This window comes from Tiliqua scincoides, chromosome 2 (assembly GCF_035046505.1).
Source record: "Tiliqua scincoides isolate rTilSci1 chromosome 2, rTilSci1.hap2, whole genome shotgun sequence".
NCBI lineage: Eukaryota > Metazoa > Chordata > Lepidosauria > Squamata > Scincidae > Tiliqua > Tiliqua scincoides.
The window spans coordinates 260,737,601-260,761,626 of NC_089822.1; the positions used below are offsets into that span (position 1 = coordinate 260,737,601).

At 50.2% G+C, this 24,026-nt stretch overlaps 3 protein-coding genes across 3 annotated transcripts in view; 2 read left to right on the forward strand and 1 right to left on the reverse strand.

Moving 5' to 3' along the window:
• Positions 1-20,651, forward strand: part of LOC136640459 (tripartite motif-containing protein 10-like) — a 195,288-nt gene extending 174,637 nt beyond the window's left edge. Inside the window, exons 2-7 of the mRNA XM_066615612.1 lie at positions 10,719-11,166; positions 14,665-14,760; positions 15,599-15,829; positions 17,413-17,435; positions 18,496-18,614; positions 19,965-20,651. Coding sequence (XP_066471709.1) covers positions 10,765-11,166; positions 14,665-14,760; positions 15,599-15,829; positions 17,413-17,435; positions 18,496-18,614; positions 19,965-20,482 — 1,389 coding nt within the window. The 5' untranslated portion in view covers positions 10,719-10,764 and the 3' untranslated portion in view covers positions 20,483-20,651. The remainder of the gene's footprint in view (positions 1-10,718; positions 11,167-14,664; positions 14,761-15,598; positions 15,830-17,412; positions 17,436-18,495; positions 18,615-19,964) is intronic.
• LOC136639120 (zinc finger protein RFP-like) overlaps positions 1-24,026 on the reverse strand; it is a 573,475-nt gene that overhangs the window by 262,008 nt on the left and 287,441 nt on the right. The window lies entirely within an intron of this gene.
• The window catches only part of LOC136640455 (zinc finger protein RFP-like), a 123,219-nt gene that overhangs the window by 22,937 nt on the left and 76,256 nt on the right, over positions 1-24,026 (forward strand). The window lies entirely within an intron of this gene.

Consider the following 24,026-nt stretch of genomic DNA (forward strand, 5'->3'; position numbering starts at 1 on the left):
TGTTGTTATATAAGTTATATAAGGGGAAGCATCGCCCTAGAGAGGAAGCATCGCAACTCCCAGCACACTGACTCTCTTGGGTGCCTCTTTCCTCTCCTCCTAGAAAAGAGGAGGAGAGAGGGGGCGACCCAGTCCAGCACTGAGTTGCTGCTGGAGAAGCGGCTTCTCGCTACCTCTCCAGCAGTGAATCTGCGCACCCCTCCTCCATCTGAAGGAGGCTTTTTTTCTTAAAGGGACAGAAGCCGGTAGAGCTGCAGGCTTCTCTTCCTTTGTTGCAAGGTACCCAAGATGTTCCAGGGTAATCCTAGATGTTACAAGAGATCCCAAGATTCCAAAGCAAACTCAGTAGGCAAAGGTGATCAAATCCAGGCCTTTATTGTAAATCCAAAGTGAGAGAAATCACACCAACGTTACGCGAAGCTTTGAGAGTGTGTGTGTACAAGTCAGAAGTGGGAGTGGAGAAGCGAAGCGAAGCCCAGAGCGCCTTCTGCAGCTCACTTTTATAACAATCTGGGGTTCCCTCTTTGAAACACATACATTTCTCTTTGGAGACAATTCATTGGTGGGTTCAAAACATCCGTTGTTCCATCTTATACATCCATCATATACAATTCATATACCCCCAACAGTCAGCAAATGGCACTGCACTTCAATTTCGCTCAAAATGACCTCACCTATAACCATCGTATGACTTACTTCTGGCCTTCGAAATGCAACAAAATTGTTGCTAAAAAGGTTGCGAGCTCTGCTAAAAACAAAAAAAAACTGCTATCTTTTTCATTTTCTCTGGGAAGTTGACCTTTGCTGTTAATCCGGAAATGCTTTGATGTGAACTGGAAAATAACTTGGATAAGTTGTCTTAAACCTTTTATTGCTGTTAGACTACTAAAACTCATGTAAAATATTACTATTTGCTAGTCACACTTGCATACGCACCAAGACTGGTTTTAAAATGAAGAACAAGAAATATAAGGAGAGCTAAGCTGACTAATATCCTTCTATATGAGATATGGCTATAAAATATAATATAAATACTGGCCATAATACTTTTTCTAGCATTTGTGTGTGCAAGTGGTGCTCTGAAGAAGCCTTCAACCTGAAAGTTCAAACTGCTGGAATATTTTGTTTTCTGTGGACTGAAAACAAAGACTACTCATTGTGCTTGCATCTTATCTGTTGTGCCGGGAACATCTGCGGCACGCTGCCAAATCCCAGCCAAATGCTTGTGAGAAACCGAAACCGTTGTTGTTTTTTTTTACTCAAGTTGAACATTCAGAGATGGACCATATTGTTTATGTTTCAGGTAAGCATCCTATAGCATAACTAACAGACTTTTATACCTTGCATCACCTTTAAAGAAAAAAGGTGAATGGGCGGCAGGGGGGCGAGGCTCGAAGAGGTGCCCCTGGAGGGTTGGTGCTTTGGGCATTTGCCCCACTTGCCCCCCCTCCTGTCACCACTGTCCTTGTACACCACTGTCCTTGAAGCAGGGGCTGAGTTTTTTCCTTTTCTTTTCAGGGTATTAGAAAAGGGTATCCCTTTAACGCAGGATTCCCCCCTGCAGGTAGGGCTGGTCCAAGACCAACTGATGCCACACACTCCTCCTTTACCTGATGATGTGCCAGCCTCTGCTCCTCCCACTCTCTCATGTTGTGACTCAGGACTCTCCTGCTCTCCAGCCTTCCTCCTCCTCTGCCCACCACCAACCTGCTGCCTGAGGCGACTGCTTCAGTTGGCCTCCTGGACGGGCCGGCCCTGCCTCCAGGCAACAATACAGAACAAGGACATTAGAATTGTCCACTTTAAAGTAAACTCCTGGCCTACTGCAAATGGAACTCTCACATGTCCAGATTTGCCCCAGGGCAACCAGGCCTGCATTTGGGGCACACTCCTGCTGCTTTCATAGCCAGAAGAGCAGCCAATGATGGAAACTGCCCAGGAACATCCTGGGCAACCCAAAACTGCTGATCAGCCTTGGATGCCTCAGCAAGGGACCCCTGGAAGCAGCAGGGGGATGGTGCCTGTAAAATCTTTCAGAAAGCCATAAGGAAGGTGGGTAGGAGGTGGAGGGATCTGAGAAACCTCCTGGAGGAGGGCCTGTGTGGGCCAGGAGAGCACCCTGCTATGCTCTTCTTCCTATCTACTTGTTGCAGAACCAAACAGAAGAAAAGAGACAAAAGACCAAGGCTGAGTTTCGACAAATACACCAGTTCCTGGAAGAAGAGGAGAGAAGCCTCCTGGCCCAGATGGAAGAGGTGGAGAAGGATATTGCAAGAAGGAGGGATGAACACCTGGCCAGACTCTGCAAGGAACTCTCCTCTCTGGAAAGTATCATCCAAGAGATGGAGGAGAAGTGTCAGCAACCAGTCAGTGAATTCCTGCAGGTAAGGTCTGATCTGCTGAGCTCCATGGGCTGCCCAGGATGTCAAGGGCAGCTCCATGTATACTGCATTATGTAGTCTAACTGGAATGGTACTGGAGTAAGTTAAATTCCAAAATAAAACTACTTCTATAGAGGAATGTTACTAAATTCCATTTTGGCCATTTAACTGTTACTACATAGATGACCTATTTAAGCTACTATTTGACCCTAGTGCCTCTGGCCAGAACCAAGCCCCAGACTGGATCAGAAGTTGCTTGGCGTTGGGTATCCCCTTGTGATATTGAAGTGTTATTCAGTATGCTAAGTTGGTGTTATAGATCCTTTAGCTGCTTAGCAGAGTTCTCTTACCCCAGGGAAAAGCCTCTGGTGCCAGATGGACTTCGACATGCTGGATTGAGGCCTGGATATCAGCGGGCCACTGCCACCAATATCCCTTCCACCCCCCTTTTCACCCCAACTCCTTCCCTACCCCACACCCTTTCCATCACCTCCCACCACCATCCAACCCCACTTGCTGACTTACTGGTGCTGGAGTACAGTGGCATGCTGAGCTGTTACACATTTAGTCTTTGTATAGCACGTACAGGACAGACCACTGCCAAATGAACATTGGAGGACCAGAGAGCATCTCTGTCCAGAGTCTGACAAGACGAACTTCCTTGTGGCAGGTGATGAGTTCTCTTTCTTTTCTTTCAGGATATTAGAAAGGTATTACGGATGCCCTCAGAAGCAGAGGAGGGGCGCTAAGGATTGCTGTGGAGAGGCAGCGACAAGCTGCCTCTCTGACAATGATAGAACGCCGGACTAGGCCGCCCCCTCTCCCCATCTCCTTTATAGGAGGAGAGGAATGGGGTGCCCTAGAGAGGCAGTGCATTGGGAGATGCGACTCCAGTGCACTGACACCCTAAGGTGCCTGTTTCCTCTCCTCTGGAGGAGGGAAGAGGGTGCCCTAGAGAGGAAGCATCACAACTCCAGCACGCTGACTCTCTTGGGTGCCTCTTTCCTCTCCTCCTAGAAAAGAGGAGGGGAGAGGTTGTAACCCAGTCCAGCACTGAGTTGCAGCACTCTCCAGCAGTGAATCTGGGCACCCCTCCTCCATCTGAAGGAGGCTTTTTTTCTTAAAGGGACAGAAGCCAGTGGAGCTGCCGGCTTCTCTCCCTTTAAAGAAAAAAGGTGAATGAGCGGCAGGGGGGCGAGACTCGAAGAGGTGCCCCCGGAGGGTTCGTGCCTGGGGCATTTGCCCCACTTGCCCCCCCTCCAGGTACACCACTGTCCTTGTGGCAGGAGCTGAGTTCTTTTCCTTTTCTTTTCAGGGTATTAGAAAGACCTTGCAGAGGTACGTGGATCCCACTCATTTCCCTTCTTGCATCCTGATGCTGGGAAGGGCTGTGAAGAACGTGGCTCTCTGGGGGCTCCTAGGGAGAGAGTGTAGGACTCCCTAACCTCCAGAGTTCTGTCCCTTTGGAACTGGTAACTAGGCTGCCAGATCTCTGTTCCCTGCCTTCAGCAACATGTTGTTCTGAGGGGTTTGTGTATCTGCTGTATTCTCTTTTCTTGTTACCATCACTAGATAAGACTCCTCCCCAAAGCACTCCCAGTGTGCCCTGAGCTGTGCCTCCAGGATTTCTACTCTCCTCCTCCTCCTCCATGTTGTCCTTTTGCTCCAGTCCAGTCAGTAATTCCAGATTGGATGGATTGTGGGATCAGATTTTTTTATCCACATCAGGTCTGAGAAGAAGGAAGCATCTGAGAATCCTGTGGTTTTTCCTCCTGAGCTGACCAGCAGAATCGGGGGATTCTGTGATGTAAAACCCCTTCTGGAGACAGTCAGGAAGCAATTCCCAGGTAATGAAGAATGATGTGCAAGGATGCAGATGACAGGCAGGTTTGGACAGGACTTGCCATGGTGCAGGGGATTGAAAGGAATTGGGGGGTGGGGAGAAAGTCATAGAAAATGGACTCAACAATCTTCAGTGAGTGGGAAACAAAAGCACTGTTGGGAAATGGGTGCCATGCCGCCTGCAGGATACTAGGGGCAGCGTACTGTCCAGGAAGCAGGTGACTCAGAGGCTCCCTGTCTCAGACCTTGACTTTGTCCCTTGTGACCCGTGGAGGTGTCTCCCTTTTACAGGACCCTAAAACAGAATGTGGAAAGCAGGCAGGCAAACTGGATACAAGAGGGACACAGTCAGGACATTAACAGGGAGCAGGACAGGAAGGGCAGTGTGTATCTTGGGTAATCTTGGGAATATCTTGGGTAAATAACACATGTGCACAGTTGGGAGGAGGATGTTTTTCCAGTCTCTGTGCCTCATGATGACGGTCTCCCCAACGATTCTCCTTCTCTTTTCTCCCTCCATTCCCAACAGCCTCAGCAGCAAAGGTGACTCTGGATCCAGTCACGGCTCATTCCCAACCCATCCTGTCTGAGGATCACAAAAGTGTGAGATGGGGACACAGATGTCAAGATCTGCCCAACAATCCTGAGAGATTTGACAGATGGCCTTGTGTGCTGGGCCGGGAGGGCTTCACAGCAGGCAGACACTTCTGGGGAGAGTGAAGGAGACTGGGCTGTGGGGGTTGCCAGAAAGTCTGTGAGGAGAAAGGGCTCATTTGATCTTAGTCCTAAGGAAGGGATCTGGGCTGTGGTGAAGGAGAGGTCAGTACAGAGTTTTTAATACCCCTTATGACACATTTCTGTCCTTGAGGAAGGAGCTCAAGAGGATCGAGTGATTCGGAAATGTCCTGAGGGGCAGGTGGCCTTTTCTGATGCTGTTACAGGAGTCCATCTCTCCACTCACTCCGGAGCCTCATTCTGCGGAGAGACCCTCCTCCCCTTATTTTGTCTTTTTGGAAAAGCCCACCTGAGACTCTCTCCCTGAGGCAGTTGCAGGTTCTTCTTCTCAGGCTCTGATGGTCTTCTGTCCAGATTAGAACGATCAACAAGAAAGTACCATATAGACACATATATGTCAAATATTATGCCTTAAAATTGGCCCTGAAAACAGGGTCAACTTATACGTGGGTCAATTCAGTAGATGGGGGACTGGGAGCAGCTGCTTGGTGCGTGGGGATGGGAGCAGGGCCAAGAAGCAGGACACAGGTGGCTGGGGGGAAAGGAGCCATTTTACTTACCAGTAATTGTTTCTGAGCAGCAATACAAAACAAAGAAAAAAACTGCAGCCATTTTAGCTTCTTCTCCGAACAGGCAGGAAAATGAAGGTGCTTAAGGAATTGCAGTCAGTGTGAGGGCTGCTCCTAGGGAAGTTCAGCTCAATCCTCTGCACAAAGCTTGCAAGTTCCACCTGCACTTACATCTCCCTTCCTGCTTGGAGAAGAAGGCAAATGGCTCCTTTTTTCTTTTGGGTTTTTTGCTGCTGCCTCAGAACAATTCCTGGTAAGTTCCCCCCCCCTCCCCATTTATCCAAGGGTCACAGAAAATTCTTTTTTTTTTTTTTGCTCAGTTTATTTGTGAGATCGAATTATACTCGAGTATCTGCAATAATGAAGAGCCGTTTGGCATCCAGAGCTTCTTGTCCAGCTCTGCAAAGGCCTCTCAACTCTTTCAGGCAGTCATCAAAATTAAATTGCATGAAATCTGCTCTTTGCTCTGTGTCCCAGAATTCCCTCTTCCTCCTTCAGCTTCTTTCTTGAAGAGACAATCACACGGTGATGGCAATAAGTAATACCATCATCTCATCCAGCGATGCCCAAACTCTTTGGCGCTGCAACCCACCTAGTCCTCTGCAATGGGTTGTGACCCTCTTGGTGGTGCTAGAGGGATCCTCCATCAGGTCTTGCAGGGTTGCATACCTACTCTGTGAACGCTGGAATGACCCACAGTATTTTCCAGCAGCCACTTCTGGTTTTTTGAAAGACACTTCCAGTTTGGGAGCAAGAACAGGTGGGAGGGACCATCCGCAACAGTAATGGACCTGGCCCACTGCCGCCTCTGGCCAGATCCGCAATCCACCACCCCTCCCAGGGATACTTCCTTTAGCTGCAGAGCCTCACTCACTCTTTTCTTCGGCACTCCGAAAGCCTTCTGAGAACTCCACAGCATATTTAACAGTACATCCAGCGCAGCCGGAGGTTGCTAGGGGGGTTGTGGGGTGGTGTGAGCTTCACACACATGTGTGACACCACCGCAGAAACCTCTGGGAAGGGCAAAGGGTGGCGGTGGTGGTGGCCAGCAGGCGGGCAATGCGCCACCCCCAGTGTGTCACGCACCCCTGACGCCACTGTGTTTGCAAACTGCAGGAGCTGAGCTCTTTGCAGGGTAACCAGCAACTACAGTATCTGATATTTGAATAACCTCAGGGCTTGAGCCAATTAGTTATCTGGTCTTTCCATTCTAAAATCAGTTGTGACCCACCAGTGGGTCCTGACTCACAGTTTGGGACCACTAGTCTCGTGGTTAGCATGCTCGCTCCCATTCTGCTCCTCTCTCCCCCCTAGATGGTCATGTAACTGAATGGGGAAAACAGGAGGGCTTCAGCAGACCCGTAAACCCCCCTTCTCAGTGGTGCCTCAGCAGGGTCAGTCCTTGCAAAAGGGAAGCTCCTCCTCTCAGGCAGGCAGGTCAGTTGGTACAAGTTGGTGTAGTCTGGGAAATTCCTAATGACTGCAGCTGAAGCAGAGACAGGACAAAAGGGGGGGCACAGGTGCTGGGGTGCTGTGGCAGAAGTAGGGAGGTGGGGCCATGGGGTGTGGACCCACTAACGTCACTGCACGTTCCCAAAGAAAGGAATAGGTTTGCCAACACTTGTCCACAGCATCCATGCATCAGAACAGAAGAAGAGCCCTGCTGGATCAGGCCATAGGCCCATCCAGCTTCCTGCATCTCACAGTGGCCCACCAGATGCCTCAGGGAGCAGATGACAACAAGAGACCTGCATCCCGTGGCCACTCCCTTGCACCTGGTGTTCTGAGGTAGCCTCCTTCTCAAGTCAAGAGGTGGCACAGACCCATCAGAGCTTGTAACTGGGATGGACTTTTCCTCCAGCAAGTCCCAAGGGAAACCGGAAGTACTATGAGAGGTGCTTCTGAAACCTGAGAAGGCTTTTGGAGTGCTGAGGAGCCACAGCACAGGGTTTCACCTGCCCTGGTGGAGACAACAGCGGGTGCAACTGGACACAAAATCTCCTTTTCTCAAGAGTACATGCCTAGGTGCAAGAAACATCAGTCTATCACTCCCTTTTGGATAGTCACAGATTGAATACAAGAAGAAAGGAGAGAGTGGAAGTCAGGCTGCAGCTGTCCTGAGTCTCCTCCTCAGCCAGAGGTGACCCAACCAGGGGAAGAAGAAAGCGAGCAGGGAAGTGCGAAGGGAAACTTTTCAAAGGAGGGACAGAGAGTTGTTTGGAGGTCCAAGGGAAGAGAGAAGAGTCATGATTAAGTCTTACTCTGCTGGGTACACTGGTGTAGTTCCCACCCCTGACTCACAGGCTCCCTGAGGCTGGGGCGGACTGCTTGCGGCCATCTGCTGAGAGCTACGGGGCCCAGCTTGTGCCTTGTGTCCCAAAATCAGGGCGGGTACATTGACAGGCCCCTCGACCCTACAAGGCCCCTCGGCTTGTGCCTAGTCGGCCTAATGGGTAATATGGCCCTACAAAGGGCTAGTCGTGGTCAAAGCCCGATCCCCTAGTGGTCCATTGAGGAACGGTCTTGGCTGACATTCCATCCTTCTCATTTCAGAGGGATGAGTGGTGGAATGTAGGAAGCTGCCTTGTATGAAGTCAAGACATCGGGCCACCGATCTCAGTGTTGTCTGCACTGGCTGGAAGCAGCTCCCCACCGTTTCTGGTAAAAGTCTTTCCTGACCCAGCCTGAATGTGTTGGGCACTGAACCAGAAACCTGCTGTACGGACAGCCAGTGCTCTGCCCCTGAACTGCACCCCACCTCCCAAGGGTGACCTTCCTGCAGCAGGGAAAGGAGGCTGCAATCCGGTGACTTAAGGGAGAGGCTCAAGCACGTGCCGGAGGAGCCCTCAGTTGCCCGTGTTTGTGTCACCCACTACTGTGAGACGTGGGGAGATCTGGGAGACCTGGAGAGTCCCATCTGCAAGGCCAAAATCAAGAAACAAAGTTTCCAACCAAACTGGCACCTGGCAAGGGCCACATCCAATATCTGGCGCAGCGTCGAGGGCCGGAAAAAATATAAAATATGAAATATAAAATTGAAATCAATACATTGGAGATGGAACTTAGATGAAGGATTAAATGAATGAATGGGCTCCAGGACTTCTCCAGGCACCAACACACACCACAGAAATAAAGCACACACTCAAATGGACCCCCCCCCCATTTCCCCACCCCACAAGCAGCTTACTTACACATACAGGAATAAATACCTTAATCAGCACCACGGGAAACACCCAGAGCATGTTCTGAGGGCTGGAGAGGCCTCCCTGACCCTGAGAAAGCCCAAGGCCTTTTCTTCTGGTTTTCTGAGAAAAGCCACACAGCCTCCCTGGCCCTCAGAGCACGCTCTGGACCTGACTGGAGCACGGCTCTGGTCATGTGGGCCAGAGGCTCTCAGAGGACTAGAAGCTCACTGTGGACCCCATCAGGTCGCCAGGCTGGGGTCTGGAGACCCCTGCTTTATATAATACTGTACCACTAAACATGGTTGGACTGTATTTTTGAATCAGTGACTAAAGAATTGTTTCTCTTTGGGTTCAGGTGCAGGTACCCATGTGCGACGCACCAGCAGAGTCAAATTTTTGGCCCATCAAGCCCAAAAGGTTCACCATCAACTGGGCTAAAAGTTCCCCTTCCACCCAGGCAGGTAACTCTGCAGGTACCAAAGGAAATATCCCCACCACCACCTTTGGGGTCTTTGGGGGCACCATCAAGTTATTAATATCACTCCTTTTCTTTCAAGGTTCTGGTCTGATCCTTTCCGCAGGCCCTGATTTTCTGGTGAGGGTCACTCTGGCCTTTGTGTGCCGTGGGGGGGCCCAGCCAGGCTGGGGGCACAGGCACCATTTGCACCCCAGCAGAAACACCAGCAATCCCCACCCAGGATAGGGACATAGTTTGAAAGAGGCTTCTTCCTCCTGAGCATCTGCACTTTGCCTCCTTTAAACATGACCCATCTCAGTGAGGTGACCAACTTCCTCTTTTTCCAGGACGTGTTCTCTTTTTTAGCCTCAACATCTGGTCAGCCGACCTCTGGGCATGTACAGAGTATAGATACTGTACAGTATTTCCCCAAGCCACAATTCACATATACTGAACTAAAGCAGAGCAGGGAGTGTTTTAAACTCTTATTTTGTCCTGTCCTACTTTTTTCTTGGATGCCCTACATTTTGGGGTGCTTGGTCCTCTTCTGAAGCTGTGACATCTGGTCACCCTGACTTCTGGGCATGTGCAGAGCGCATGTACTATACAGTATTCCCACCTGGCCACAATTCCCATACACTGAACTAAAGCAGAGCAGGGAGTGTTTTAAACTTTTATCTTGTCCTGTCCTCCATTTTGCTTGCCTGGTCCTCTTCTGAAGCTGTGACATCTGGTCAGCCTGATCTCAGCACCCGCAGCTTCGCAGTCACCGATTCCACCTTCCAACCCCCCTATCAGGAAGGATGCTCAGTCAGTCCTCCCCCCCCCCCCCGATCCAGACGACTGTCCATGCGCCCATCAGTGGAAATCGCTCTCCACAGGTGGGTGGATGTGGGCAGGGAGAGTCCATCATGGCTTGTAACCTGTAACTGGTGATGGATGTCATCATCAGTCACTTCTGGATTAGGAAGCCAGATGAGGCTTCCTCCACCAGGAACCACAAACTTCCTCCACAAACACCAGGAAGAGGCTCAGGATGGACAGGAGGGCTTTTCTGAGTACACAAAAAGCACACGCGAGAGCTCTGCCTGCCGAGCTGCATTGCTGGACTTCTTGCCAGGAGGCAGAGGGTCTCACACGTACTACCAGACACCATTTTAAGTATCACTAGCGGTACCCATGCCACTGAGAAACACTTATATACACCAATTTGAAAGTGGTGGTTGTTGAAAAGTGGTATATCAATATTCCTAATAATAAATAAACAACAACAATAATGGGCTCCAGAAATCATAATGGGCTCCGTGAAATCCTGCAGTTTGCAGGTCATACAGAACAACTTTCTGGTACAGGAAGGTCTTTGGCTGCAGGGAGAGCTAATCAGTGGAGTGGGTGGAAGGATCTCATTTGGTCAATAGTTTCAGAAACTAGACACTATAGCAGAGAAATTGTGGAGCTTCCGGAGTAGATGGGTGGTGAAATAGTGGTTTCCCCAGGAGGCATTTCTTCTTTCTCAGTTGTCCAATCCCATCCTGATGTCCTCTTTCAGATCTTACAAGCTGCTCTTCTAACAAAGCAGTAGGGATCCGCCCATCATGGCATCAGCCTTGGTGGAAGAGGAGCTCAAGTGTCCCATCTGCATGGAGTTCCTGACAGACCCAGTGACTCTGGATTGTGGCCACAACTTCTGCAGGGGCTGCATCTCCCGCTACTGTGAGACATGGGAAGATCTGGGGGAAGATCTGGAGTGTCCCCTGTGCAAAGCCAAATTCAAGAAAGTGAATTTCCGGCCAAACTTTTCACTGGCAAATATTGTCGAAAAAATCAAACTTCTACAGCATAATCCAGGGAAATGGGATTTATGTGTGAAACATATGGAAAGACTCCATCTCTTCTGCAAAGAGGATAAGGAACTGGTGTGTGTGTTTTGTAAGCAATCCCCAGAACATCGATCACATACCATCCTTCTCTTGGAAGAGGCTGCAGAGGAGTACAAGGTAGGATCATTTGGATCTTTGATAAAAGAATTTTGTTTGGTTAAACTGAATTCTGTGGAATATGGTTGTTCTTCCTGGTACATCGAGAAACTGTCTCCTTTGAGGGCTGATGTTAATTATCTTCTGCTCTAAGGAAGGTATTCCCCTTCGGATAACTGTTCTTGGTGCCCAAATAGTTCCAGCGTTCCCCAGTCTACAGTCCAATGGATATACAGCAGATTCTCTTTATAATTCAGGGTGACAAGGCTTGGACTTCTAACCAAGCAACTTATAAAGGAAAATTTTCCTCCCTAAGAAGGAATATAAATAGGAGTTAATGGGGACATCCATGCCCTTCATTAAACCTGAAGAGGAAAATGTTTTCCCTTTAAAAATGCAATGTGATAAGGTGGGGTAGGAACTGCAGAGAGTGGCCTGCAGCCCTGAACATGTATAAACCGGTGCGCCCACCCCTCTGCAGGGGGTCTGTGCTGCTGGTGAAGAACTTCATGTAAGGAAACACATTTGGGGAGGCAGTGAGTTGAGGGAGGGGACCCATTGTTCATCCACTACCGTCCCTAGCCTGCAGCCTCCACGGAGTCCAGACTGGCTCCATCCTCTTCTCGTGTTGTACGTGCCAGAGGAGGACATGGAGCCCAGCATTCTGTACGTGGCCAGTAGAACAAGTGGCAGCACTGGCCCCGGACACTGAAGGAGAGAGGAAAGCCCTGCCCATCCTCTTCTTGGCATCTGATGCCTCTAGTGGCCAGTGGAGGGAATGCTAAGAGCCCAGTATTCCCTCCACCGCCATTAGGGGAAGTGACAGTGGCACAGGACACTGAGCAAGAGGTCAATGAGAGGCAGACTTGGAAGGCAGAGGCTGAGGGAGTTATCCTCTCGTCCTCAGCATCCTGCAGTATTGCTGCCATCTCTTGTGACGAAGCCTTAGAATCCCCCCCCCAATTGGGGTATGTGTGAACCAGCCCCCTGCCTGCCAGTAGGTGCTATCTGGCTCTTCATCATATACCTTGAAGCATGTTTTATTATTTCAAACAGAGAAGAAAAGAGAGCATGAATTGCAGGAGCTTTGGATCTATTTGGTCATCTTTGTTCGCCTCCCTTGGGGGCCACAGCAGGCGTCAGCAGTGAACCTCCTTGAGAACTTGGGCCTCAGCAGCTGCCCAACTGTGTTATATGCTGAGGCCCGACTTCTTGAAACACTCCTTCTGTGGCTCCTCTTCCCACCAGGTTAAGGAAGGTCTGTGTAATTAGAATTTCTGGCCACTTTTTTTTTAAATGATAAACGAGCAGCTTTCCCTCCTTTCAGTTTTGATTTGAGGGTCAAATTAGATGATGAATTGATCAGATTTCCAGTCTCTTTAATTTTTTGCATACAGAAGAGCCAGATCAGGCCTGTGGCAGGGCCCAGGGGTTAAAGGCCCTCTCCTGATTGGGACCTCAGCAACTTTGGTTCAGCAAGCAAAACCCCAAGCACTGTAGGGCCAGTGAAACGGATCGCAATGCTGTTCATCACTGTTCCCTATCAGTTCAACATGACATCCATCTCTCACTAGGTCCTGGGTGCCACACAGGATTAACTGCAGGGGTACCTCTCCTCTGCCCAGTTTTAAGACCAGCTGTTCTCAAAGGGGTGACCATCACAGACCACCAAGTCTCAAGGAACTCTGAGAAGGCAGAAGAAGGAAGCCCCAAGATACAAACCGTGGACCAGCAGCAGGTGGCTCCCGGGCTGCAGCTGATCCACGGACCACAGTAGCACAGTTCTAGGGCAGGGCTTTCCAAATCCTGACCCAGAGGCTGGATCCGGGCTTTAGGGAAAGCCCTCCGCTCCATGAGCAGAGCTTACTGTTCTGCCTTCATGCCGTGCGAGTGCCATGTCTGTCTGGGCACAGGGATGTCCTGGGCAGTCACGTCTGCCTGGACGTCCTGTTTCACAGCCTTCTGGAATGCCGGGAATCGGAATGGAGGGGAAACAAGATGCAGACCTGCAGGAGTGCCCTTATCAAAGGTTACCTGTGCCTGAACCAGCACTTCTGAGAGGAATTTTATCAGGGGGTACAAAGTTTCTTTTGGGGCCCTTCCCAAAAGAGGAGGAGGAGGCAAGAAAGACCAGGGGAAGGCAGGTGGCAGCCAGAGAAGTCTTTGGAGCCCAAGTCTACCCACCCACGCAGCAGAGGCTGTTGATACAGGCAACTAAACCCACTCCTCTCTCTAAAATCTTCTAATGTAGAAAAACATTGCAGAAAATTAGCACAGTTGTATTCAGGCTTACATCAGAATGGAAAATGTCCAGTGTGTCCTGAAAATGTCCAGCAGGCCAGTTTCCTCCCAGATGTGATAGTGTTCTAAGGAGTGTCACATATGCCTTCCTCAGCCTGGCACATATGGCTTGTGGCAGCAGCAGCCGACACCAGGCATCCGAGGCAGTGCTCTGAGCATCCCACACAGGCAGCAGTTCTGGGTGAGATCAGAATATGTAAGATCCCAAGAAATTTCTGGGCCCCCTCCTGTGGCCCTAGTCCAGTAATGCCGCCGCCACCCGGCTTCACACCCAGTCCTTCAGCTCCAGGGACAGCTGAAGGCCTTCAGGTTCCTCCCCGGCTCTTGCAGGCTTTGGACTCCCTCCACCTCAGGGACCCCTGTTTCAAAAATCTGGTGCACACACAAGGTAAGCAGATCCAGATAAGCCCCTGTTCCATTATGTCATCAAGACCAAACACAGACCTATAAATCTATAATGGCTCATTAAAGAATAAAAGTTTGCATATGACTCAATAAGAAAGGCATTTACCAAAGAACACATACAGTCTAAAAACAAAAAAGCTGGCTTTCTAAACTGATTTCTCTCTGCCTCTCACCTGAGTCCTCCCATCCCCTGGGAGCAAATAAGGTGACCTCTTTCAGGCTACCTGTCATACCATGACTGGTAGGGCCAAGCATCCAGGGCACAATGGAAGCGTAGCCAGCCCCTACCTTCTGAGGGGTTCCTCTTTTACCTGCGCTACCAGCTTATCAGAGGGCTGGATCCATCCACTGAGCCTTCTAGAAGGATGGTGCAGTCTCCAGGCCACTCACAGTCAGTCACTCACTCTGACCCCTCCCAACTGGAGAGTATCAGATGTTTCCAGTTTGGAATTAACTTCACTTAGGACACTGGCTGTTACTGAGCTTCCTTATTTCAGTCTCACTGGCTAAGTTCACAATGACACTGACCCACCTTCCAGTTAAGCAAGATCCTCACCAGCTGTAGAGATGTTACAGGCACCAAGATGGAGTCAGACTGAGGCCTAGCAGTCACCTTAGTGCCACACCTGTCTCAGGGATTTTTAACCATCTCTAACTGGATCTACTACTATAATAGATGTTGTAGAATTATGTGATGAGGACCCCAAGGTCTTCAGGGTCTTAGGGGGCTGCTAGAAAAATGCAGGATGTTTATTGTGTAAACATCAGTCATCTCTCCAAAGGAACGAAACTTGAAATTTCATTTCTCACCAGGATCAGATCAGTAGCAGGCTGAAGATCTTGAGGGCAGAAAGAGAAAAAATCCTGAGGTATAAAGCAGGCACAGAAAAAGAAAGCGAAGACCTGCTGGTAAGTGTCACGATTGTTGGGCAGTTCAAAGATACCTGAACCTATTTCTGGAGATGTGGAACAGAAAATTCAAGAGTCCAAAGGCAGGAGGCAGCTTGGCTCCTCTAATCCTCAGTGGCTGGAAGGCCCCATCTTCTGTGCACGGCCATTCTGAAGGTGGGCCCTTTGAGGTCTTTGGAAAACTCTTTCATGTATAAATGGTGGTGTGATCTCTGTGAAAACTCAAAAATGTCCTTCATACCATGTTTGACCTCATGTTACTGCAAGGACAAACTCAGAGCCCAATTCGTAAGGCACATTTGCGAGGCTTACCACCAGGCAAGCACCTGTGCTAGCTCAGCACTGGCCAGCGCTGGGCTAGCACTGGATGGGGGTCCAGCCTCCGCCGCTTGGCGGTTGCACGGACTGCGGAGCCACGGAAAGGAAAACTGGGGTTGGGGGGAGGCGGGGAGGAGGTGTTCCAGAGAATGGGGAGGCGGTTGGAGGGCGGGGAGGAGGCATGATGGGGAGACAGGGAGAGGGCAGGTAGGAGCAATGCCTGGGAGAGGGAGTGGGGAGGGAGGGAGGCATGTCTGGTGGAGCTCCGCTACACCAGATCCAGAGCGTTCGTGGAGGGCTCAGTGCCCAACACAAACGCTCTTCCTTCACTGCCAACCTTTTGGTTCGTGGTGAATCGAGGAGCTCCATTGCGGGTCTGCTTCCCTTCTCCCAAGGTGCCACCTGCGGCTACCGTGGGCGCACTAGATGCGATGGCAGCCATTTTCAGTACCGTCACAGTCGCGTGCCACGGGAGCGGTCCTTAGTCTGCCATTCATTTCTTCCTATCTACTTGTTGCAGAACCAAACAGAAGAAAAGAGACAAAAGACCAAGGCTGAGTTTCGACAAATGCACCAGTTCCTGGAAGAACAGGAGAAAATCCTTCTGGCCCAGATGGAAGAGGTGGAGAAGGAGATTGCAAGAAGGAGGGACGAGCACCTGGCCAAACTCTGCAGGGAACTCTCCTCTCTGGGAAATCTCATCCAGGAGATGGAGGAGAAGTGTCAGCAGCCAGCCAGTGAATTCCTGCAGGTAAGGTGTGAACCCCTGCTAATTGGGTAAGACTAAGAGGCACTTTTTCAAGTGGGTGTTCCTTTTTTTAGCAGGGGGAGAGTAACTGGCCCACCTCACCTCAGCAGTGTCTGTTCTGGTGGCTGTCTGCTGGTATTCTTTTGCATCTTTTTAGATTGTGAGCCCTGTTGGGACAGGGAGCCATTTAGTTATTTGATTTTTCTCTGTAAACCGCTTTGTGAACTTTTAGTTGAAAAGCGGTATATAAATACTGTTGTTGTTGTTGTTGTTGTTGTTGTTGTTGTTATCTGCTTAGCTCCACAGGCTGCCTGTGCTGTCAAGCGCAGGTCCACATAAACTGTATTACAGTAGTCTAACTGGAATGGTAGCAGGGCAAGTTAAATTCCTAAATAAAACTACATTTACAGAGGTATCTTACTAAGAGAGGGTTGGGGATATATCTACGAGGATATATCGTAAATTCAATCTTGGTCATTTAACTGCTACTGCATAGATGCCCTGTTTAAGCTATTGTTTGACTCTAGTGCCTCTGGCCAGAACTAAGCCCCAGGTTGGGTCAGAAGTTGCTTGGCGTTAAGTTTCCTCTTGTGATATTGGGTTGTTATTCTGTACACTCAGGGCGCAATCCTTAACCCAGTTTCCAGCACCAACATAAGGGCAATGCAGCTCTGAGGTAACGGAACAAACATTCCCTTACTTTGAGGAGGCCTCTGTGACTGCCGCTGCAGCACACGTCCCATTTGCACAGCTATACCAGTGCTGGAAAGTGGTTAGGATGAGTGGTTTATTGCCCTGTCCTGCTGCTAGAGGTAGATCTAGGGAAATTCTCAGGGTCAGTTGGTTATCGTCCTGGCTGGTCAATAGAGATAGACCAGGAGAAACTCACAGGGGGTCTCAGTGCTACATTTTGCAGGTGCCTGAATGTGCCATGGAAGTGGGCCTCCTCCCCCCTTTTGGAGCCATTCTGGGCAGCTAGAGAAAAATGGAGTTGTCTCTTCCTCTTGCTCTGACGCCCAGAATGGCTTGAAGGGTGGATTGCGCAGCATGTTCAGACACCAGCCAAAATTTGCAGTGTGATCCCCCCATAGTGACAGTACTACCCAATCCTATCCTTCCTCCCCCCCACCCCGGCCAGTGTACCCGCGCTGCTTGAGCACCCAGCACAGGGGCATTTGCAGATGTCTTCTTTTGGTAAAGGAATATTTGTTCTTACTCCAGGGAAATGCCTCTAGTGCCAGATCTTCTCCAACTTGTACCAGCTATTTTGCTGGAGCTTGAGATAGAGGCCTGGATAAGATATCAGCGGTGCCACTGCCACCAATACCATCCCCTTCCACCCCCCTCTTCACCCCACCGCCTCCCCTACCCCCACCCATTTCCATCATCTCTCACCACCCTCCAACCCCACATACTGGTGGGGCGTATGTGATGGATCCACTAACATACAGAGCTGCTACAAGCTTAGTCCTTGAATGGAGTGTGCAAGACAGACCACTGCCAAATGAACATTGGAGGACCAGAGAGCATCCCCGTCTAGGGTCTTCCTTGTGGCAGGTGCTGAGTTCTCTTTCTTTTCTTTTCAGGATATTAGAAAAACCTTCCAGAGGTACGTAGATCCCACCTATTTTCCTTGTTGCTTCCTGATGCTAGGAAGATCATTGAAGACCTTGAGGGGCTCTCCAGGGGCTTCTGGGGAGAGAGTGTAGGACTCCCCACCCTCCATTGTTGTGTCTCTTTGGAACAGGCAGCAGAGCTGCCAGACCTCTGTGTTCCTTCAGTGATACGTTGCCCTGAGGTGTTTGTGTACCTGCTGTATTCTCTATTCCTGTTGCCATCACTAGATAAACCTCCTCCCCAAACCACCCCCAGTGTGTCTGCTTCTGTCTCCAGGATTTCTACTCCTTTCTTCTCCTCCATGCTGTCCTGTTGTTCCAGTCAGGAATTCCAGATTGGATGCAGTGGCGTACCTAGAGGGGGGCAAGTGGGACAAAGGCCTCAGGCACTGCACTGGGGGGCGCTGCTGTGACACGCCCCACGTGACACACCCCCATACTCCAAGAGCTGCGCCAAAAGTAGCTGCAGGAGCGCATCCACTCTCTGATTGTTTCCAAGCTGCTCTGAGGGCTGCCCCTCCTCTCTTGTCAAAGGCAAACAGAGGGCCCTCAGATGCAGCTGTGAGGTCCTCCCCCTCCCCTCCCCTCCTGTTGCGTTAAAGGGGAGGAGAGCGCTGGCATCGCTCAGCTGTGCAACCTGACAGGAGCTAAGCACTGCCTCTGCTCTTCTCCCCTTTAACACAAGGGAAGGGGGTTAACTTCAGGGTGGTAAGAAGTGACACGACCTCCTCCCATTTCTCAGGCTCTGAGGACCCTTCCAGGCCCCTTCTGAGGGACACATAGGCTGCCTGATTGGAGCGCTTTGAGGCCGCTCAGAAGTGGTGCCCAGGAGCAAGTGCCATTCCAGGAGGTGGGGAAGTGGGTGGCACCTCCTGGGCGCTGTTGCTGAGCGACCCCATAGCGCTTGATCAGGCAATCCCCTCTTTTCACCGCCATTACTTCTGGGTCAAGGGCAGGGGGAGGAAAAGGAGGTGTTGTCCTGGGTGCCGGAACCCCCAGGAATGCCTCTGACTGGGTGAATTTGGGGATCAGATTTTTTTTTCTCCACATCAGGTCTGAGAAGAAGGAAGTGTCTGAGAATCCTGTGGCTTTTCCTCCTGAGCTCACCTGCAGAATCAGGGGATTGCGTGATGTGAAACCCCTTCTGGAGGGAGTCATGGAGCAATTCCCAGGTAATTAGGAATGATGTGCAAGGATGCAGATGGTGGACAGGACTTGTCATGGTGCAGGGGCTGAAAGGAAGTGGGCAGAGGAATCAGTGGTGTACCCCGAAGTGGGCTTGGCATGCCGTCGATGTCAGTGAGTCGCTCTGGGGATGGAGTGAGCGCTGTTGAAGTGAACCTCTCAGGTGAGTGGGAGTCTGACGCTAGAGGGGTGGGTTGAGCCTACGTCACCCAGCAATGAACATAAGAACATAAGAACAGCCGCACTAGATCAGGCCATAGGCCCATCTAGTCCAGCTTCCTGTATCTCATAGCGGCTCACCAAATGCCCCAGGGAGCACACCAGATAACAAGAAACCTGCATCCTGGTGCCCTCCCTTGCATCTGGCATTCTGACATAGCCCATTTCTAGAATAAGGAGGTTGCACATACACATCATGGCTTGTAACCTGTAATGGATTTTTCCTCCAGAAACTTGTCCAATCCCCTTTTAAAGGCGTCTAGGCTAGACGCCAGCACCACATCCTGTGGCAAGGAGTTCCACAGACCAACCACATGCTGAGTAAAGAAATATTTTCTTTTGTCAGTTCTAACTCTCCCAACACTCAATTTTAGTGGATGTCCCCTGGTTCTGGTGTTATGTGAGAGTGTAAAGAGCATCTCCCTATCCACTCTGTCCATCCCCTGCATAATTTTGTATGTCTCAATCATGTCCCCCCTCAGGCGGCTCTTTTCTAGGCTGAAGAGGCCCAAACGCCGTAGCCTTTCCTCATAAGGAAGGTGCCCCAGCCCCGTAATCATCTTAGTCGCTCTCTTTTGCACCTTTTCCATTTCCACTATGTCTTTTTTGAAATGTGGCGACCAGAACTGGACACAATACTCCAGGTGTGGCCTTACCATCGATTTGTACAATGGCATTATAATATTAGCCATTTTGTTCTCAATAACTTTCCTAATGATCCCAAGCATAGAATTGCTGCTCCTCTTACCCACCCCCCATATCCTAGCAATGCAGCTGCTCCAGAGGCCAGGAGGGAGCAGGGTGGCTCCTCTCCCACCCCAGCTGAGGGAGCCTCTTCTGCCCCCCCCCCACCCGTGACCCGGAAGAAATGACTTCCATGTGACTTCCTCCTCCGTTCCCAATTTGGACATAAAAAGGAGGAACGAAGGAGGCAGCTGAGGTTTGGGGATGCTGGAGGCCTCTCTGAGGAAGTGAGAGGATAGGGGCACATGGGCTAGAGCGTCAGCACTCATGCTCTAGGCCACCCTCTCGCTGCCACAGGTCTCTCTGAGGCTGACTTCCTCATGATGGTCTCCAAACTGATCTTGTCTCTTTCCTCCCCTCCCTCCACCCAACAGCAAGGGTGACTCTGGATCCAGACACGGCTAATCCCCGACTCATCCTGTCCAAGGACTGCAAGAGTGTGAGACGGGGAGACAAACGTCAAGCTCTGCCCGACAATCCTGAGAGATTTGACTGTTGGGAGTTTGTGCTGGGCCGTGAGGGCTTCACAGCAGGCAGACACTTCTGGGAGGTCACTGTGGGAGGGGAGGGATGGTGGGCTGTGGGGGTGGCCAGGAAGTCTGTGAGGAGAAAGGGCTGGTATCTTCTTAATCCTGAGGAAGGGATCTGGGCTGTGGGGAAGTGGGAAGGTCAGTACATATTTTTTAATCCCCCTGCTTGCACTCCTCTGTCCCTGAGCCAGGAGCTCCAGAGGATCCGTGTGACTCTGGACTGTGCTTGGGGACAGGTGGCCTTTTCTGATGCTGACACAGGAGTTCATCTCTACACTCACACAAGAGCCTCCTTCTGCGGAGAGACCCTCCTCCCCTTCTTTTGGGTGCCTGTTGAAGCCCACCTGAGACTCTCTCCCTGAGGCAGTCGCAGGATCTTCTTCTCAGGCTCTGCTGGTTTTCCTTTCCAGACCAAACCAGAGTGATTGACAAGAAAGTGCTGTCTATACATGTGTGTAAGTGGTAGAATTTATGCCTTAAACTGGCCCTGAAAAGAGGTTGACGTATGCAGGGCTCAGTGTGGGAGGTCACTGTGGGAGGTGAGGGAACGTGGGCTGTGGGGTCTGCTGTGGGGTCTGTGAGGAGAAAGGGCTGGGCTCAGATGAGTCCTGAGGAAGGTCTTGCTGTGGGCAGGTGGGGAGGTCAGGACAGAGTCTGGGAGTAGCTGCTGAGTGAGGTGGGGGGAGCAGAAGCAGGACGCGGGGATGGGGGGAAGGAGCACTTTTACTTACCTGTGAATGTTCTGAGGCAGCAACACAAAGCAAAAAAACAATGTAGCCATTTTAGCTTCTTCTCCAAACAGGCAGGGAAACGAAGGCGCTTAAGGAATCCCAGTCTGTGCGAGGGCTGCTGCCAGGGAAGTTCAGCTCCATCCTCTGCACAAAGCCTGTAGGTTCCACCAGCACCTTCATCTCCCTTCCTGTCAGGAGAAGAAGACAAATGGCTCTTTTTTTTTCTTTTGGGCTTTTTGCTGCTGCCTCAGGACAATTCCCAGTAAGCCCCTCATCCCCCCCCCCCCAATTGATTGAAGGGTTACAGAAAACTCAGTTTTTTTGGCTCGGTTTATTTGTGAGATTGACTTTTGCTCAAGGGGCTGCAGTGATTAAGAGCCACCTCTCAGCAGGTGTAAGTGTATTATGAGACATGGAAATGAGAGCTGACTCACATTAACACCTTATTGGATCCTTGCTGCATCATAACAGCATCTCATTGGCTTTCAGAACACTCAGCCTCATAGGCCGACATAGGCCTAACTGAAATTTTGTTCAGTTAGACCAGCCACTTTCAACCTTTTTAGCTCTAAAATGGCCAACAAGGCACTAAAATGGTCATCAAGGCAACTACCAGTTTTTTAGTGACATTAAATTACTACATTACAATAAATTTTAATTAACAGAATCAAATCATTACATGACAAAGAAATTCACAAGAACTTGGAGTGTGTTTGGTTTCTGGAAAGGAGGAAAACTGTTCTGAAGCAGGGTGAACAAATTGCTACCCAAGTGTGATGCCAGAAAGTGCTGGCAAAGAGAGGTCAGGCTGAGCATATAGTGGAGAAATGTGGGGTGAGGGGCAGGGAGGAGACATGATTGGAACAAGTGCAGGATTTGACAGGGGACAGAGAAGAGAGAGAGAGAGAATGTGAGTCTGGAACTTTGGGAGGTGGGGAGGAGTAAAGGGAGGGAAAGAAAGAGAGGTGTTAACTGGGATTATGAGTTTGGGGGGAATGTGTCTGTGGGAGGAAATGGGGTGCGGAGAAGAGAAGCACCAATTGCCTACTAGTGTATTTGAGAAAAAAAGAGTGTGACCTAAAGCCCAAGCCTAACCATGACTACTCAGATGTAAGCCCCATTATAGTCAATGGGACTTACTCCCTGGTAAGTGTGGAAGGGATTGTGGCCCAACTCTAACAGGCAAGAAGTGTCTTGATGGGGAAGGCAACTCAGGGAGGGTCACTTTGGGAAGTTGCAGGCAAGGAAAAGGGACTTTCAAGGACCCTCTTCAGCCAGCCAGTCCCTTGGTTGGTGACCTCAGCAGACTTGCTCACTTCTTACCTGCTTCTGCCTCCCTTGTTCTCACTCACTTCAAGCTCCCACCCAGAGCTCACCAGGCTTCTCTGGCTGCCCAATCAGCATGCAGGGCAGGCAACAACCTAACAACCACCTCACTGCCGAATCCCATGCGTGTCTACTCAGAAATAAGCCGCATAATAGTCAACAGGGCTTACTCCCATGTAAGTGAGGATCGGGTTGCAGCCTTAGTCTTGCTCAGCAGTGGCAGCAAAGCAGCCTTGACCAGTCCCTTCATTTGGTTGCTCCTTTTTCTGCTGCTGCAGCATGAGGCTCAAAGCAGCTGCTTCCACGTGTGCTCGGCTGCTGCCTGTCTCCTCCTGCCCCACGGCACACCTGAGGCACCCTCATGGCACACCAGTTGAAAAATGCTGCATTAGGTGGTTATGTTTTTATTTTCTGGTTCTTGGACATAACTTCTGATAGAATACAGATATTTCCGTGCAGTTTGCTTCATTGTGTTCTGCATTAAATTACCTTTCCAATGATGTATGACATGACATTATTCTTCATACATGCCAAGGTTTTCGCAACTTTGCCCATTAACGTCTGACTCAGCTTGTTGCCCCCTGACTAAGCTTGTTTCCCAGTGCAATAGCTACCCCCTGCACCCCCTCAGCTACGTCACTGCCTGGAGCAAAGTGACATGATCGAGGACAACTGAGGGCTCCTCTGGCCCGGTCTTGAGCCTCCCCCTTTAGTTGCCTGACTGCAGCCTCCTCTCCTTTCTGCAGGAAGATCAAAATGTGCCACAGCAGGCACAAAAGCAACATTTTGCTCAAATGCTCCTGCCTTTGCAAACCAGAAAATCCTGTAGCCCATGGACATAGGAAGAAGAAGCACTTTGCTCTCACCTCCTGGAGGAGGGTCACGGGAAGTCGTTCAATCTGTCATCTCCCTCCCACTCACTTTTCCATCATTCAGCATTGTGAAGACTCCTTTATCACTAACCACTGCACCAAAAAGGTGAACATAAAATGATAGGAGCCCAGAAGGAATGACAATGCCACAGTCTCCACCTTTCTCCAGCTCTTCTTCTGAGAATTCTGACTTTGAGGAGGGGCACCTTCAGGGGATGATTCTGTGGCTCCCTGGCTGCCTTTGGTGCTCCCTGGGGAGCTGCATCTCAGGATCTGGTTTGGGAACCACTGGTCCACCACTTAGCTAGGCTGCTGTTATCAACTGCATGTGCACAAGAGCAGAGGCTGGTGAAGGTTTCCAAAGAAATGGACTCTCAGCTTCTAAGATGACATATCATCTGAATGGTCAGAGGTTCCTACTGCAGGTGGAACAGAGAGCAAAATAAAACAAGAGAAGCTGCTTCTCATGGCTTCTTAAGGAGGGACGTATGAAAAAAGAACACAGAAAAAGATACCAATGAGAAGTCTAGTCTGCACAGGTGAGAGCATCCCATATGCTTGCATGGTACAATCTGAACAGGCAACGGCTCTCCCTCCTGATGGGGAAAAACACCCACCTCCACTGTTCATGTACAAGTTTTATCAAAATAATTAGAAAAAACAGGAAAAAGATGAATAAAACATAAAACGTTAACATCCAAAGGCAATGCAGACAACAATTGGGAAATCTGGATTTGCTAAAACCCAAATCCTAAATGGTCATGATTTCTAGCACAGAAGGTGCAGCCAGACATTTATCCTTCGGGCTGACAGAGGCAGGCCGGCAGGAGGCATGAGAGAGGGTGACAGGAGGGTGTAGCAAAGGTGGGGGGGCATTTTTGGGTGGGGGAGGGCAGTCTGGGAGGTAGTAACATATCACCTTACCCACGTTGAGCTCTAGTCAGCACCTAACATGCTGGATACATTCGGCCTGCCTG